This window comes from Cuculus canorus, chromosome 18 (genome assembly GCF_017976375.1).
Source record: "Cuculus canorus isolate bCucCan1 chromosome 18, bCucCan1.pri, whole genome shotgun sequence".
Taxonomy (NCBI): Eukaryota; Metazoa; Chordata; class Aves; order Cuculiformes; family Cuculidae; genus Cuculus; species Cuculus canorus.
The window spans coordinates 13,085,703-13,101,956 of record NC_071418.1 but is presented as its reverse complement, the minus strand read 5'-3'; the positions used below and the strand labels follow the sequence as shown (position 1 = coordinate 13,101,956).

Genomic DNA, 16,254 nt, shown 5'->3' with positions numbered 1-16,254 from the left:
TCCCTGTAGGTCTCAGCTTGGTGATGCAGTGACAGACATTCCCAGTGCCATAGCCCCATCCCACTGGGTGCTGCTCACCCTCCTTCCCTCGTTGCCTCCCAGTTCATTGTTTGGACCCTCCTGGCCGCATCCAGCTTTCAGTTCTATGGGCCAAGATCTGCGATGATTGTGGCATCACTTCCAATTTTCACTAAAGACTTGGTGAATTTGGCTTTCTTCGCTCTTGGGCACCAAGCCAGAACCCAGAACTGTGAACATTTCATTTTGGGGAGGCTGTGGAGAGGGACTTGGCACCAGAACCATGCCCAGGCGAGGAATTAAACGTGATGTGCGATGACAGGCAAAGCCAGCATGCAGAGTAGATGTTACTTGGTCTTTGGAGCTCCATGATCTTCACTGAGTGAGGCTTGATTTTGTGGGCAGAGAGCCCAGTGCAGTGGTAAGCATTTGGGAGATCCGGGCTCTGGTATATTTTACCGACTTCATGGTATTTGTTTTCTGCACAAAGTATTTCCATACAGTTAAGGCTGGGCCAAGCATTTTCAGTCACCTGGAGAAGATCAGCATAGAGTAAAAGAGATGGTGGTCCTCAGGCTGAGATCCCATCCCTGCAACATCCCTGCACACTGCAGCGTTGCTGTGGGGCTGGATCCACTTCTGTCCCCTAGGCACATTAATTCTGCTTAGGTTCTGATCCCTCTTTTCTCAGGAAAAGAGCATCCTGCATCTCCCGGGCTCTGTCTGTGATCCAGTCAACATGGAAAAGATTTTGTCTCCTAATGAGATGCTTTAGCACAGATCACCTTTAAGTATCCTCTCCTTCCTCTCCTTCCTCTCCTTCCTCTCCTTCCTCTCCTTCCTCTCCTTCCTCTCCTTCCTCTCCTTCCTCTCTCTTGCGGATTCACTCCTTGCCAGATATAATTACAAAGATTAAAATGTGTAAACAAAGTTTTGCATAATGATGATGATATTGTCAATAGGAGGAATAAGAATGAAGAGCAGGATCAGCTCTGATTATTTAATCGGGTGATATTTTGTTAAGTGTCCCTTGGGGAAGGAGGCAGCTGGGTTGGGCTTTGAGGTGGGTTTTATACCACGATGTGCTTCCAGGGAAGACCCTCGGTCGTGGGGCATAGCTGGGCTTTGACCTTCTCTTTCTTCAGCTTGTGCCTTCTCCACTATGCCGCTGTCCTTTCCTGCCAGGGAGGTGCCATGACACACAGCTTTCTCTCGCTCCTGCTCTAAGAACAAATTAATCCCTCTGAGTCTGAGAAAGGTGCTGCAGTCACACAGAATCACAGAATCACAAGGTTGGAAAGGACCCACTGGATCATCGAGTCCAACCATTCCTAACACTCCCTAAACCATGTCCCTCAGCACTTCATCCACCCGTTCCTTAAACACCTCCAGGGAAGGCGACTCGACCACCTCCCTGGGCAGCCTGTTCCAGTGCCTAATGACTCTTACTGTGAAGAATTTTTTTCTGATATCCAACCTGAACCTCCCCTGACGGAGCTTCAGGCCATTCCCTCTTGTCCTGTCCCCTGTCACTTGGGAGAAGAGGCCAGTTCCCTCCTCTCCACAACCTCCTTTCAGGTAGTTGTAGAGAGTAATAAGGTCTCCCCTCAGCCTCCTCTTCTCCAGGCTAAACAACCCAGCTCTCTCAGCCGCTCCTCGTAAGACTTGTTCTCCAGCCCCCTCACCAGCTTTGTTGCTCTTCTCTGGACACGCTCCAGAGCCTCAACATCCTTCTTGTGGTGAGGGGTCCAGAACTGAACACAGTATTCAAGGTGCGGTCTCACCAGTGCTGAGTACGGAGGGAGAATAACCTCCCTGGACCTGCTGGTGACCCCATTTCTGATACAAGCCAAGATTCCATTGGCCTTCTTGGCCACCTGGGCACACTGCTGGCTCATGTTCAGTCGGCTGTCAACCAGCACCCCCAGGTCCTTCTCCTCCGTGCAGCTCTCCAGCCACTCTTCCCCCAGTCTGTAGCGCTGCATAGGGTTGTTGTGCCCCAAGTGCAGGACCCAGCATTTGGCCTTGTTAAACCTCATCCCATTGGTCTCAGCCCAGCGGTCCAGCCTGTTCAGATCCCTTTGCAGAGCCTCCCTACCCTCCAGCAGATCGACACTTCCTCCCAGCTTAGTGTCATCTGCAAACTTGCTGAGGGTGCACTCAATGCCTTCATCCAGGTCATTGATAAAGACATTGAACAGAGCTGGACCCAGTACCGAGCCCTGAGGAACTCCACTTGTGACTGGCCTCCAGCTGGAGTTAACTCCATTGACCACCACTCTCTGGGCCCGGCCATCCAACCAGTTTTCAACCCAGGAGAGTGTGCGCCTGTCCAGGCCAGAGGCTGACAGTTTCTGCAGCAGAATGCTGTGAGAAACTGTGTCAAAGGCTTTACTGAAGTCCAAGAAGACTCCATCCACAGCCTTTCCCCCATCCAGTAGTCGAGTGATTTTGTCATAGAAGGCGATCAGGTTAGTTTGGCAAGATCTGCCTTTTGTAAACCCATGTTGACTGGGCCTGATCACCCGGTTCTCTTGCATGTGCTTCATGATAGCACTCAAGATTACCTGTTCCATGACTTTCCCTGGCACTGAGGTGAGACTGACAGGCCTGTAGTTCCCCGGATCCTCTCTGCAACCCTTCTTGTATATGGGCACAACATCAGGCAGCCTCCAGTCCAGTGGAACTTCCCCAGTCAGCCAGGACCTCTGGAAGATGATGGATAGGGGTTTGGAAAGGACATCCACCAGCTCCTTCAATACTCTTGGGTGGATCCCATCCGGCCCCATAGACTTGTGGGCGTCTAGCTGGGCAAGCAAGTCTCTAACCGCCTCCTCTTGGATCACGGGAGCCTCAATCTGCCCCTCTGACTCTTGGATTTGTAAACAGAAGGAACAACTTTCTTTGCTATTAAAGACTGAGGCGAAGAAGGCATTAAGTACCTCAGCCTTGTCCTTATCCCCTGTCACTGTTATTCCTTCTGCATCCAATAGAGACTGGATATTCTCCCTCGTCCTCCTTTTCCTGTTAATGTACTTGTAGAAAGTACAGTCCCCTCTGTTGTGTTCCCGAGAGCCCCTTCCAAACCCAGCATTGCATTGGGTGTGATAATGGGAACAGAGTAGTGTCCCCACATCACATTTCCCCAAGCAATTTACAGGATATTACATTGCTTTGCAGCATCAAGGATGCTCTCAGACTTCCACAATCACCTTCCTGCCGGAGCAGGACCGTAGCTTTCTGGAAACCCTTCTCTGAGGTCTACTTTGGGAGAGAGGCTGAAGTCTGTAGTCATCTCTACGTGCAAATGCCACAGCTTGATGGTTCATCAGCATCTGCTGGGAAGGGGATGGCATGGCTTTACTCCACTGGCAGCTGTTGGAGGACGCACCAGCTGTGCCTATAGACAGGCCTTCAAGGACAGGAGCCTGGGTTAGCCAAGTGCACGATGCTTTTTATAGCTTTTTTTAAACTGCTTTCCGATCCCCAGGGCAAGCTCGTTTAGAAATAAAAGGGGCTTCAGCTGCTTCATTCCCAGAGTGCCTGCAGGGAGTCTGACTGCTGCACTTGAGTGTCCCCACTCCCAGGTGGGTCACCTCTCCTGTCAGCTGTGGGTCTCCAGAAGGGTTAGAGAATGTTTGCACTGGGTTGAGTATGCTGCTCGCAGAGGTCCTTAATGCTAATGAGCCCAAGGTGTTGCTTTTTCTCTTGATGAGAAGGGAGGTAAGAAGGGGATTGGGGGCTGCATGGTGCTGCTTGTCCAGAGCCTGTGGCCGGGTGACCAGATCTGCTGGGAACCAGCTGGGGATGGAGCAGGGCTGATCCTTGGGAGCGGAGGAATGGATGAGGTTAGATGCCTGTCTGTGGTGGGCAGGGCTGATCCTCCTCGGAGCTGGCAGAGGAAACCCTTTGCTCTTGAGCTGCCTGATGCTGAGAGCGAAGCTGACCTGCATGTGGGGCTGAGGTGCATGTTGGTTGTGCGAGAGCATCATCGGAGCTGATAGGATGGAGGTAGGGAGCTTGTGGGGTCCCTTGAAAGTGCTGTGTCTTGCCCAGGAGCCTCTCCAGGTAGGGTAAACCTGGACATGTCGTGCTGGGACATTAGGGACCTGCCAACAGGTCTCGAGAGGCCCAGTCCATTTTGAGCTGCTTGATACTGTACTTCAGCTCTCCACAACATCTCCTGTATTAATGAGTACTTTGAAGCAATTTACTGTATTTACCAGCACTTCCCAGTAACACATAATTGCAATGCCGGTGTATTGTAGCCCACACTTAATGGCTGGCTCCTAATCCTCTGCCTCTGAACCACACAAGAGTGATTAGACGGAGGGCTGTGGCATTCCTTTGCAAGCCTTTCTCTGGAAAAGCCTGGTTTTGGCGTTGGGTGGCTGTACTGTGTTTCTTCGTGGCTCCTGAGCCCTGTGGATCATGCTGTGAACTTGTAAAAGTCCTCACTGGTTTCATTCCCTTCAGCTCGGGGATGCTGAGAGGCAGAAACACCAGCCGGCACCCTTAGGGCCTTGCTCCTGTCCCACATAGGATTTATCTGTTTAAGACAAACCTGTGGTTTCACAAGGCTGGCTGGCAGTTGTTTTTTCTCCTTGTTCTCCTTGAAGTTTTCCCTGGATTTGGCCTGCTGAGATTCCTGCTATGGCACAGTTCTGGGAGCTGTTGTCCGCGGTGCCTGGCAGCGGCTCTGCTGGGGCTCTCCCTGTGTCTGTTGGAGAATGCTGCTCCATGGAGACTCGGAGGCAGCAGCAACATCGTCTCTGCATGGTGGAGAGAGGCCAGACATCTGTCGCTTGGTGCACCGTGCTCTCCATGCACACTGGGGAGACAGGCTTTATGTTCCCTGTTTCACAATAACTCTCCTGCTTGCACACAGCTCCTGCCTTTAGCCTTTTTACCCCTTCAAAAAGTTCCTGGCCTGAATAGGAGCAGTGCTGAGAGCTTCTGCCTCTCTTGCAGCTGGAGGAGACTGCGAGCTTGGCTAGGAGTGATGTGTGGGTCAGCATTCTGCCCAGTGCATGCCTTTAGGCGCCGTTTTCCTGCCAGCCCAGACGATCAAAGCGGCAAGGGGATTGTCCAAGGCTGTAGGATGTGCCACCAGCATCGGTCCCTCCTTGTCCTGCCGTGCACGGGGCTGCCTGCACTACACAGGCCATGCCAGACACAATGGCAAACGCTGGTGGCCTAGTTACAGGGGGAACAAAGACCTTTTTGTAAAAAAAATGGGTTTTTTTTTTTTTTTTTTTTCCTAAGATCCTTTGGGAGGAAGGGAAGGTACAAGAACTCTTTTTTCTCTGGACTCTTGCAGGAGGAAAATGGGTATTGCTTATCATAGCGGTTCCTGTGGTTTGGGTTATTGGGCTGGGTTTAGTGCCCATCAAAAGGGCAGCTGTGGTCTGTCTCAGCTTTCCCACCTAAGGTGCAAGTCCTCAGCTCCCTCTCAAGGCCTGTCCATCGGAGCAGGCTGTGTGGGTTTCAGAGGGCATTGTCAGGCAAATCCCACCAGCCCAGTGCCAGGCATAACCACCTCGGGGCATTTCGTGAAGCGCATGTGGGTCTGGCTATGGTTGGAATGAGGCGCTGCTCTGCTCTCATGTGGCTGACAGCAAAGATTCTCCATCCTGGACTAGATGGAGTGGGGAAGGAGGCAGGAATTGCCCTGACTGCCTCTTCCAGACACCTCCAAAAAAAAGTGGCTGGTGCTGCTGTGCAGAGGGGGTCTTTGTCACACCTCGCTACAATTCTGCTTTCCCTCCTGCAGGATTTTGTGCTGGGCATTGGATTTTTCACCCTGTGCTTCCTGATGACGTCGCTGGGAGGGCAGTTCTCGGCCAAGCGCCTGGGAGACTCGCCCTTCACCATCCGGACCGAAGGTAAGCACAGCTCTGTGCGCATCCTGTCCCGTGTGATACTTGATAACTCCCACACCAGTGGTCTGGCTGAGCTGCAGGGTGCTCTGTGTGCAGGGAGGATGGTGCCTGGATGCCTCCGTTCTAAAGGTTCCCTCTCGATGAGCTTGCAAGGATGTCAGAATGGCTCAGGGTCCTGTTAGCCCTTCTTGGTGTGGCTTGGGGCACTTTTGCAGCCCTGTGGCTGTGGTCACATCCTGACAAGTACAGGCACAGTGGGGATGCTGACCTTGCCTCACAGCGGAAAGATGGGAAAACGCCGATGACTGGGGCTGATGGGATTAGACCTTCAGCTGCTGGCTGCGATGTGGGTTGTGTGGGCTGCACCCAGTCCCTCACGATGATGTTTTTGGAGGGCTCAGTGGTTTTGAACAGTTTTATTCTGTAGGGAGTGGAAATTGTTTCTTAGGGATGGGAAAATAAAAGACCTTTTTGGTTTCATGGAGGTACTGAAATGTAGAAGAGAAATATTATGATTTTTAGGAGGTGTACTTTCAGTTACATTCTTAAAACCACCTTTTTTCCTGTGGGATGCGCAGTCAGCTCAGGAAACAGCTTCCATGGTGGGAGGGTCATGTCCTAGGTTGCTCTGGGAGGACGTTGCTGCACTGAAGTGGGCTTTGCCCTGACTTTTCGTCTGTGGTCCCAGCCTTGCCTGGAATATGATTTTGGGGCATTAAACCCTCTCCTTGCCATGCTGGAAGAAGTGTTAGCTGCTTTCCTGCAGGAGAGGGCTAAAGTGGTGGTTACCAAAAGTCGAGTGGTGGCTTCCAGAAGTCGGGTGGTGCTTGTAAAGTGCTTAGTTGACTTTCAGAGATTAGAGTGCCACCTGCGGCAGCTGGCTTGGCTTTCTCCCCTGTGGATGGAGAACATGGCGGCTGGTGTTTTCTCCCCCTGTGCTCCCCTAACTGTTCCTGTCATCAGCTCCATTAGGCCCTTCTCCAAGGGACTGGTGGTTGCACAGCTGGCCTCAGGCTCAGCCATTGCAAGTTGCAGGATCGGTGCCTTTCAGTATTTTCCGTGTTTTACTGTGGTTGGGTGCTTGCCCCTGCAAGGAGGGTGGGTGCTGTGTTAGTGTCCCTGTCCCCATGCCAGGCTCCCAGGATGGCTGGTGAGTGAGGCCTGGTTATATGGGATTTCTTCCCTCTTCCAGAAGTGGCACACAAGGAGGCTGAGCAGAAGCCCCGGGATTGTCACCTTCTCCAACTTGGCTTTTTAGGAGATGGAGACTGAAAAGATTCCTGAATTTGGAATAAGAGGTGTCACTTATTAGAGCTGTTCTCTCTCCCAGGAGAGCCTCGGCATCCCCAGGGAGTTTGCACAGAGCTAGAAGAAAGGCAAAGAGGGGCTGATGGACTGTGGGGCCAGCTGGAGCTGAGAGGTGGCACAGATCATGCTGCAAACAGCAACAAAGGTTTCCAGAAGCCTGCGGAAGCCCCTTGTTGCACCCTAAAGCTCTCTAATGTTGTGGTGAAATGATGGCAAAAAACCAATTATTCAGCTCCTTTATCCCCTTTCTGGATGCCTTAGAGTGGAAAAGCTTTTCCCATCCTTTTTTATTGTCATCGATTTAACCCAGACCTTTGAGTCCACTGATTCGTATCGTTGCTAACTCTTGTGTACCAGCGCAGTGTCAGCCCAGTCCTGGAGCTGGAGCAACGGAAACCTCCTTTTTCAGGCTCTCACATCTCTGAGTCCTCTGTGCTTACTGCTTTAGGTGATTAAACCAAGATGTGTAAGCAGGTTCGCCTTCCTGCACCTGATCATGGTCCTGGTCACGGTGGCTCTGCAGAGTGGGGTGCTGTGAGCACCTGCCTTGCCCGCCAGGAGAGATGCCTACTGCTTTCCTCAGAGGGCCTTGATGTTGGTTCTAGTGATGGCTGGTTGGTCTCATTTAAAGAAGAAAAAAGATTTATGACTTTGGTCCTCTAATTCCTCAAGCTTTTGGTCTCCTAGGATGGCAGCTGGCTTGGGTGAGTCTTGCTTTGTTAGAAAGCTGAGAAATTCAATGTAAAACCATTTATTTTCTTTATTGGATGGATTTGCCAAGCAAGGTATTGCTTCCAGATGAATTACTCAGATTTGGCTGCTGTTTTTTTCTTGTTGGGGAAGATTTGGTTCCTTTTTGTTCTCACACACCATTCTGAAACACAAAGTATCCTCTCTGTTTCTGGAGGAAGGCTACAGTTTTGGAAGAAAGTTTTAGTCTTTGACCCCAGGACTTGGCAGGCACAAGATGAGAAGCATTTTCTAGCTCTTTACCACCGAGTTCAGGCTGCTGGGGTTCAGCCTTTCCCGTGACACTGGTACGCAGGGACTGGCCATCCTGATTGGTGATGTAGCTGCTCTCAGCAGGGCTCGCTGCACAGGGTGAGAAACACCAAAAGCATAGCAGGACCAATACCTCGGGGCATGTACAAAGCTGGGGCTGGCCAAGAGTTGCACAGTGTCCTTGCAGAGCCCTCTCTGTCACCTTTGAAAGGTTGTGGCTGTTGGAGGAGGCTCCAGTGGCTGGGAAAACCAACTATCACACCCATGGAGAAAGGCAGGAGAGACGATGAATGCTGAGCAGTCTTACTGATGCCACTGGGAAATGGGGAGTTAAAGCTGTTGGGAGGCTGGTGAGGTGGGGAAACTCCATTCTTGGAGACTTCTAAAACACATCTGGCTTACGTGAGGCTGTGGGCAGCTCAATCTGACCTCCCAGGTCTTTGCTGATTGGGGAAGGGGTTCCAGAGGCCCCTCCTGGCTGGGGTGATGCTGAGCTCACGTGGAGGAGTGCTGAATGCACATCAAAGTTGGTGCAGGTTGATGGAACAGAAATGGAATATGTTTTTTTATTAGTGCTGGAAAGTCTCAATAGGTCCGTTTGACTAACAAACCGGCATTTAATTAACACGCGTTATGTATCCCAAGAAATATTGCTGGTTGCCGTTGTTCCTGTTAAGTGCACAGTGCTGGTCTGAAGAAGAGCTAGAAGGAGCAGGTTCGTTTTGCTGGGCTGATTAGCTCTTGATGTGAGCAGTAGTGGGCCAGGGTTTGCACAATCCTCCTCGACTGACTGAGGCCTTTTGGCTTTGGAAGAGTCACGGGGTTCGGGGGCTCAGGTCCGCTGTGCGTCAAAGCTTGGGCTTGCAATCTCCTGGGACTGCAGTTCCTGTGGGAAAGCCTCTGGAGTGCATGTGTGGTCCTGCCTGGGAAAGGAGCCTGGTCCCTGCTGCCGCTCTCTTCTCCGTGTGGGCTTATCAAAGCGTTGGGTTTAATGGACCTTTTCGAGCATTGCTCATTAATAGATTAATTTTGCATTGCAAGCTGGCAGCATCCTTTCCCTACACGCTCTGGGTGCGGGCTGCTCTACCAGCACAGTTGGTGTATTTAGTCGGATGTGTTTGTGGCTAGTGAGTGCCTGGTCCTGGGGCCCTTCCTGGGGGTGATGCTGGCTTTTGTGGCTGTTAGCTCTGGTCCTTGCTTTCACATGTCCTGCCCGGCTCAGAGCTGATGCTCTGCAAGCAAAGCTGCCTAGGCACTTAAATACCTGCAGGGCTGGGGAGGCTGCAAAAGAGCCGGGGGGTCAAGCCAGCACCCAAAGTACTTGAAAGTCATTTACGTTGGAGAAATCCTGTTGGCTTGTGCATGAGTGGTAAAACCCACGAGCACAGTCCTGGGCTAGGCTGAGGCTGTGCCTGTTTCTTCCCGAGTTACCCAACCAGCCTAAGCATTGAACCTTGGATATTGCAATCCAAAGGGAAGCTTGTGAAAAGCCCCAGACTTGCCCAGAGCTTTCTTGGCTTTCTGAGCTGTGCGAGCAGCTGATCAAAACCAAAATGAAGATAGATGTAAGGGCAGAACCATGAAAAGAGAGAAGTGGATAATGTCACTGTCCAAAGTTAATCCCATTTTTAATTTTACTTTTATATGTGAACTCCCCTTCTCGGAGGCTCTCCAAAAGCCAAGTTTCTCGGTGGTGCCAGAAATCATTCCTCGGATGGATTCTCTGTTTGGTTGATTCGATGCAGCAGAGGCTTTGCATCTTAATAATAATAAAGAAACCTTTTGAAATACAAGTTATTTTATCCTAATCCACTGCTGTCAAGTAAACACAGACAAAGGTGCCTTTGTTTTGAAAAGGCCACTGAGAGAATTTGTTCTACGAACACATTCTACACATAAGAAAAGAGGACAGACAAACCTATAAATTTTGAATGTTGGGAGATGCTTTGGGAAAGACTCCGGACTCGAGAGATTGAGTTTTCTGTGTCCTCTCCTCCACTTTAGAACTTAAAATGTTCAAGTTTCTTCTTCCTTTCGAGCTGTATTGGGGCAGGGGGCTGTTCCCAAAAATGCACTAAAATCTTCAGTTGTGGCCCTTGTGGTGCAGCTGGGGAGGGTTTTGGCAGTGGCCTCTCTGCCCGTGGCCATGCCCTGCTCTGATTTTGGCAGTGATGTACATCCTGCTGGTGGAGCTTGCTGCTGCAGGGGATTAGCGGAGGAAAATAGGTTATTAAGTGTTAAAACATGATTAGATGTGGCTGGAATATCACTTGCGACTGCTGTAGCTAGTTTAAAAAAAAAAAAAAAGGAAAGACTTCTGGCTTCTCTTGCTTTTGATTCCTGTACATTAGGATACGAGGTGCTGGAGGAATTCGCTGTCAGCTCGGGGGATGTGTAGGACAGGCCCTGATGTCCCAAATGTCCGGAGCTGAGCTCTGCCCTCACTATGGGCTGCTGGCTTTTGCAAGAGGGCTCTGATTTAATTTCAGCTGACCTTGGTGGTACTTCAATGGTGGTTCATATAGATAAAGATATCTCGGTGTTTGGGCTCTGCATGCTCCAACAGCAGTTCTTGTGCTGAGGTCCTGGAATCTTGATGACTTTGGGAAGTGGTTTGTTGAGCCCTGTATGTTTACTGTTCCCATAACTGTTTTCAACCACTCTTCAAGTGTTTCTTGCCTGCACTGGTGCTCAGCTTGAGAGCTTGACACCTGCCTTTCTCTACCACAAGACGAGCTCCCAGTAGCAGCTCTGGCTGGTTTCCTCTTCGTGACCACAAATGGGTGAATGCATTGTGTTTCTTCCACCGCTTTGGGAACAGGGTTGGGAGGGACAGAGTGAAGGAAGGGCAAGGATGGAGGAGTACTGATATTAGAGCGCAGGCTGGGAAATGCCAGTGAGCAGGGGTGAAGTTTGTCCTCTGCAAGGCAGCTGCACCTTGTCCTAGATTGCTGAGATGTGTTTTGGGGTCTGATCTCCTTGGGGCTGCAGGATATGGACCTGATAGGATATGAAACAGAGGGTTTCCCGGTCCTGTGCCATGTGGACTTTGTGAAGCTGGGTGATAGTAACTGCCTTGCCCTGCAAACCCCTCTGGATGCGTGCAGTGCTCCAGTGTCTGCGGGGAATTTCTTGGTCTGTGGCACAGCAGAAGTGCAGGTCGTCAGAGGACAGCTTCTGCTGCCAAAGCCACTGAGATTTCATCATTCACCTTTATTTTGCAGGCAAGGAAAAATAAATTAGGAAAAATTATAGAGAGAGTCTACTGGGGAAGCCACTCGTGCTGGCTTGGGGCATTCTGTCCTGGATGCAGGCTGTGGGTGGAGCTGAGCACCGCTGCTTTCTTGACGTGTCAGAATGGCTCTGGTTTGCTGTTTGGGGGTATTGGACTCTCAGATGAGGTCCAGTAGACAGTAGCCAAGGTACATTGCACTGGAAGTAGTGTTTAACCTCCCCTGGCAAAAACGCCGCCCTGCTCTCCCCAGACCCAGCACCCATCTGGTGTGCCAGCTTCTGGGGTGCTCTGCCTCTGCTGTTGGCTGTGTTTGCTCCAGTTCCTGGAGTCTCACCTGCTTAAAGCAATTTCTTCCCTCAATGAACACAGAAGAGGAGAGAGAGGGAGATTGTTTCGGCTGATACTTTGGTGTATGTGGCTTCTGTTTCTCTCCAAAGGAGGGACGTTGGTGGAGGAGGGCAGAGGGGTGGGAATTGTGCTGCAGAGGATCATGTTGAAGTTGCTTGTTTTGTAAGGCATTACTTCACTGTTTCCAGAGTCATGGGGACTGTGGAGCGCTGGGATCTCATGTTAGTTCACTCCCTCGAATGGCTCTCTGAGGAGAGGAGCAGAGAGGTCAAACAGAAATGTGAGAACCTACATGATCTCCTTGGAGGAGTCCTTTGCTCCCTCTCCTGCCTCTGCTGGCTTTCCTTCTGCTCCAGCAGCATCCCAGCTGGGGTAGTGTGGCCAGGTACTGTAGCCGTTTGTTCTCACAGAAGATGCAGAAAGGTCAAGCTTAGATTTTACTAACAATCAGAGCGAGCTTGAATAGTTCTGTCATCCTCCCTCGGAGCTGACCGTGCTGTGAGGGGAGGAAGAGGTCTGTGTGCATGAACCTGGCCCACCGTGTACCCTCTTGTGTGTGGCTGATCACTAGGGAGGACAGGCAGAGGAGAAGGGGATGGCTCGGCTCTGCCTGCAATGTCTTGGCTGCGGTGAGCCTGAAGGAGATTTAGAGCAAAACATGGATGTGTTCATCCTCACATCCCACCTCCCTCTCTCTTGGGAAAGTTTCTGGACCCATTTGCAGACTTAGGTTGCTGCCCCTTATGACAGGTTCCAGTCTGCTCCTCGGTTATTTCTTCTTGGCAGAGCACATAGTTCCTCTGACAGGAGCTTGAGTTTTGCAAAATACCCAAAAGTTGCTGTGTGGCTTTGATAATCCCTTTTCCTACCTGACCTTGCTGGAGAGAGCACCTGGGAACAAGGGCTTGGGCTGCTGCAGTCCTTCAGACAATGAATGCATGGACGGGTGGTTCCAGGGATCCTCGTGTTCCACTTGCCTTCAAAAAGTCATGCAAGTTATTATTTATTGTGCTGCCTTTAATGGACGGTGAAGGTGATAGGAGAGCCATTTGCAAAAACTCGTGTAACCAAGTGACAGTGACAACAGGGACACGGGCAGAGCAAGGGAGGGAGCTGGGCAGTGTGTGCTGTGCAAATTATTCCTCATTCCTTCCTGAATGAATTATAACCCTCTCCTGTGTTATGTTTTGCTGTTGTCTGCTGAGCAGCTCTGGATAGCTGTCTGCAGCAGCTTGTAAGCAGCTTGTCAGGATTTGCTGCTTGAGCTTGTCTCGCCGGATGGCTCAGGCAGCAACCAGGATGCTTGTCCAGGCATAGGGATGAGGCTGTTCTCACCATATGAATCCAGAATTTGCTTATGCAAAACCTTCTTGAAAGGCAGGGAGGATTTGCCTCTTCCTGCAGCAGGTGTGGGTTGGCTGTGCAGTGGCTGTGAGTTGGAGCATTTCCCCAGGTCTGCATGGGTAAGCGGGTATGTGTCATCTCCCTGGCACCAGCTGGGACATACAGGTCCTGCACGTCCCCAGTGCTAATTTTTCCTGCTGCTGCATCCAGAGCTGGGTCTCTTGGAGCCTGTGGGTCCATGGAGGGGTTGCAGCTATGTGACATCTTTGAGGAAGAGTGTGCTGTGCAGTGCCTGAGGCTTGTTTCCAGCCTTGTTGCATCACATCCCCATCTGAGCAGCCCTGGGAGCCAAGAGCAGCCAGCTGACACTGCAAGAGGCCTGCCTGGCTGCTGCCAAGCACCGTCTGCTTGATACTGGGAGCACCTGCTTGGGGAGGACCTGAGCTCAGAAAGATGGTCTTTTGCCTTTTTCTTCCCCAGCAGATATGTGATGGGGACAGCTCTCCAGTGGGCCTAGAGATGCTTTGCTCTGGCACCTCCCAGTGCTTGGGACTGTTCTCTCATTGTCCAAGCATGAGTGGGAGAAGAGGGTTAATGGAGACCCCAAAGCAAGGCAGAGCCTGGATGCAGGGCAAGGCTCTGGAGTGTGTCCAGAGAAGAGGAGCAACACAGCTGGGGAAGGGGCTGAGAACAGGTCTTACGAGGTGGCGGCTGAGGGCCTGGGCTTGTTTAGCCTGGAGAAAGAGGAGGCTGAAGGGAGAGCCCTCATCGCTCTCTGCAGCTCCATGAAAAGGAGGTTGTAGAGAGGTGGTGAGTGTTAGTCTCTTCTCCCAAGTGCTAGGTGATGGGACAAGAGGAGTGGCCTCAAGTTGTGCCAGAGGAGGTTCAAGTTGGACATCATGAAAAACTACTTACTGCAGAGGCTGCCTAGGGAGGTGGTGGAGGCCTCTTCCCTGGAGGGATTTAAAAGACAAGTAGATGAAGTGCTTGGAAATATGATTTAGTAGTGGACAGGTATGGTTGGACTTGATGATATCAAAGGTCTTGCTATCCTATGGGATTCTGTGATTCCAGTGCTGCCTCCCCACCCTGTCCCTGCTCCCTGCCAGCTCCTGCCAGATGCTCAGGTTGCTCCAAGGGCCCTTGTAAGTGGATAATACTACATGTGGCAGCAATAACAAACTTATTCTGCTCTTACTGTTGAGTATGGGGAAGCTTCTTTAGTTATGGTTACAGTGGTGTTCTGTGCTGAGGAATGGCTGTCGATGATGGGCGTTGTTGGGAGTGACTGTGGGTGTCATCTGCACCCTGTTGCAGCACCCTGGGTGCTGCCAGCTCCACTCTGTAGCAAGAGGCTGCTGCTGATGCCAGAGTTGCATGCCTGTGGGCAGCACAGAGATCCTCAGTTTAAGGAGTGGACCATTGCTCTGCCTGGGTGGGGAAAGTGGGTGTTGATTAAAAGCATGTGTCTTGTCATGACGCTGCTTCATCTGGTGTCCCATGGGCCACCCCACTTTGGTCCCAGAGCACTGCATCCACTCTCAGGTTGGTGAATATGCACCGTGCTCTTATCTCCAACCCATGCTTGGAAAGGGAATTTAAAGTGAAAGTGTAAAACTTTACTGCTCTTATTAAATTGCTCTTGTAGGCAGGGAAATGAGTGCTGTTAAAGAAAATAAAGATATCCAGGGGGGATCCCTGTGACACCAGAGATTGCTGTCCACTTCAGGACAGATTGCTGGGGGAGTAAAATGCGGATTGGTTCTTTGCAGGGCACGGAGGGGTAAAAAGGAAAAAAAAAGGGCTGCAACAGAAGCTGTAAAGGTTTAATCCCCCTGGGGACACGACTCTGGCTGAAGACGTGCCCATTTGATACCAATCACTACTCAGAATTGGATGCATGCAGACTTAAAAAGGGAAAAAAGGCCACCAAACTTACTGGAAAAGTGAAGTGGGAATTCACAAGTCTTAAACTGATGGGGGCGGACGTGATGATTTCAGTGCAGTGATGTGTGCTGGCACCTTCCCTGCCTCTGCCGTGTCGGAGAAGGGAGTTGCAGCATCCCGCTGGCCTCAGCACTGTTATCTCCATAAGCAGTGAATTCCAGGGAATGATTAAATCAATTAATTGGTTTTCTATAGCTCATAAGGAAGTCCAAATGGCATTTCCATCAACGGTGTGATGAGCAAACACCCTACCACAGCCAGAAAAAGATGTTAATGGCTCTTTATGCTTTTATTACCCCTTTTCACTCCTAAATCAAAATTCATCCTGAGCCGATGGTGGCAGCAGGTACTTCAGAAAATAAAACTAGCACAGTGGGAGCCATAGCAGCCTCTGTAATAAGTTGTTTTTTTTCCCATCTGATTATTTGTTTCCCTGGCCTAAGTGAGAGACCAGGTCTTGGTTCAGCTTGGGGAGAGATTAGCTGAGGCTCGTCCCGTGGCTCTGCCAGTGCCCCTCAGCTTTTCTGGGTTCTGCTTTGGGCTGCTGCCTCGCTCTGCTGCTGTTGGAAGTATCTGGCCGCTGGGCTCGGCAAAGGCTGATGGGCTTGAAAGAAAAGAATGATTTTATTCGCCCCTAGAACAGAGTGGCAGGATGCCCAGCACTGCTTGGCCAGTATTTTTGGCTGAAGGAGAACTGGTAATCATTTTGGAAATGTTAAATTAGTGAATTCTGCCATTTCTGAAACAGTGTTTTGGGGCAGCTGTAAATAAGGCTGTGGGCTTGACGTGCAGAGCCAGTGGAGCAACAGCACTGCCGAGCCTCCTGAAGCCTTCCTCTGGCTGATCTTGGGATGTCCGCATGCCGAGTTGAATCCTTCGAGGTGTTGAGGCCAGGTTGGATGGGGCTTGAAGCAACCTGATCTGGTGGGAGGTGTCCCTGCCCATGGCAGGAGATTGGAACTGGATGATTTTAAGGTCCCTTCTGACCCAAACCATTCTATAATTCCTCTGCTGGAGGCATTTGGGCTGATTTCCTGCAATCCTTGGGTAATCAGCCCCAATAATATGTTTTTCCCCAGGTCAGCAGTGGGGGCCATTAGGAGCACAGCCTGTTTAGTTGAATGCCAATGCCCTTGGAGAAGAGACCAAGACCTGAAAGGAGGGGTGGTG

General features: G+C 50.9%; 1 protein-coding gene across 1 annotated transcript in view; it reads left to right on the top strand.

Moving 5' to 3' along the window:
- Positions 1-5,799: 5,799 nt before the first annotated feature.
- Positions 5,800-16,254, top strand: part of MGAT5B (alpha-1,6-mannosylglycoprotein 6-beta-N-acetylglucosaminyltransferase B) — a 62,322-nt gene continuing 51,867 nt past the window's right edge. Inside the window, 1 exon segment of the mRNA XM_054083479.1 lies at positions 5,800-5,903. Within this exon segment, the coding sequence (XP_053939454.1) occupies positions 5,834-5,903 (70 nt within the window). The 5' untranslated portion in view covers positions 5,800-5,833.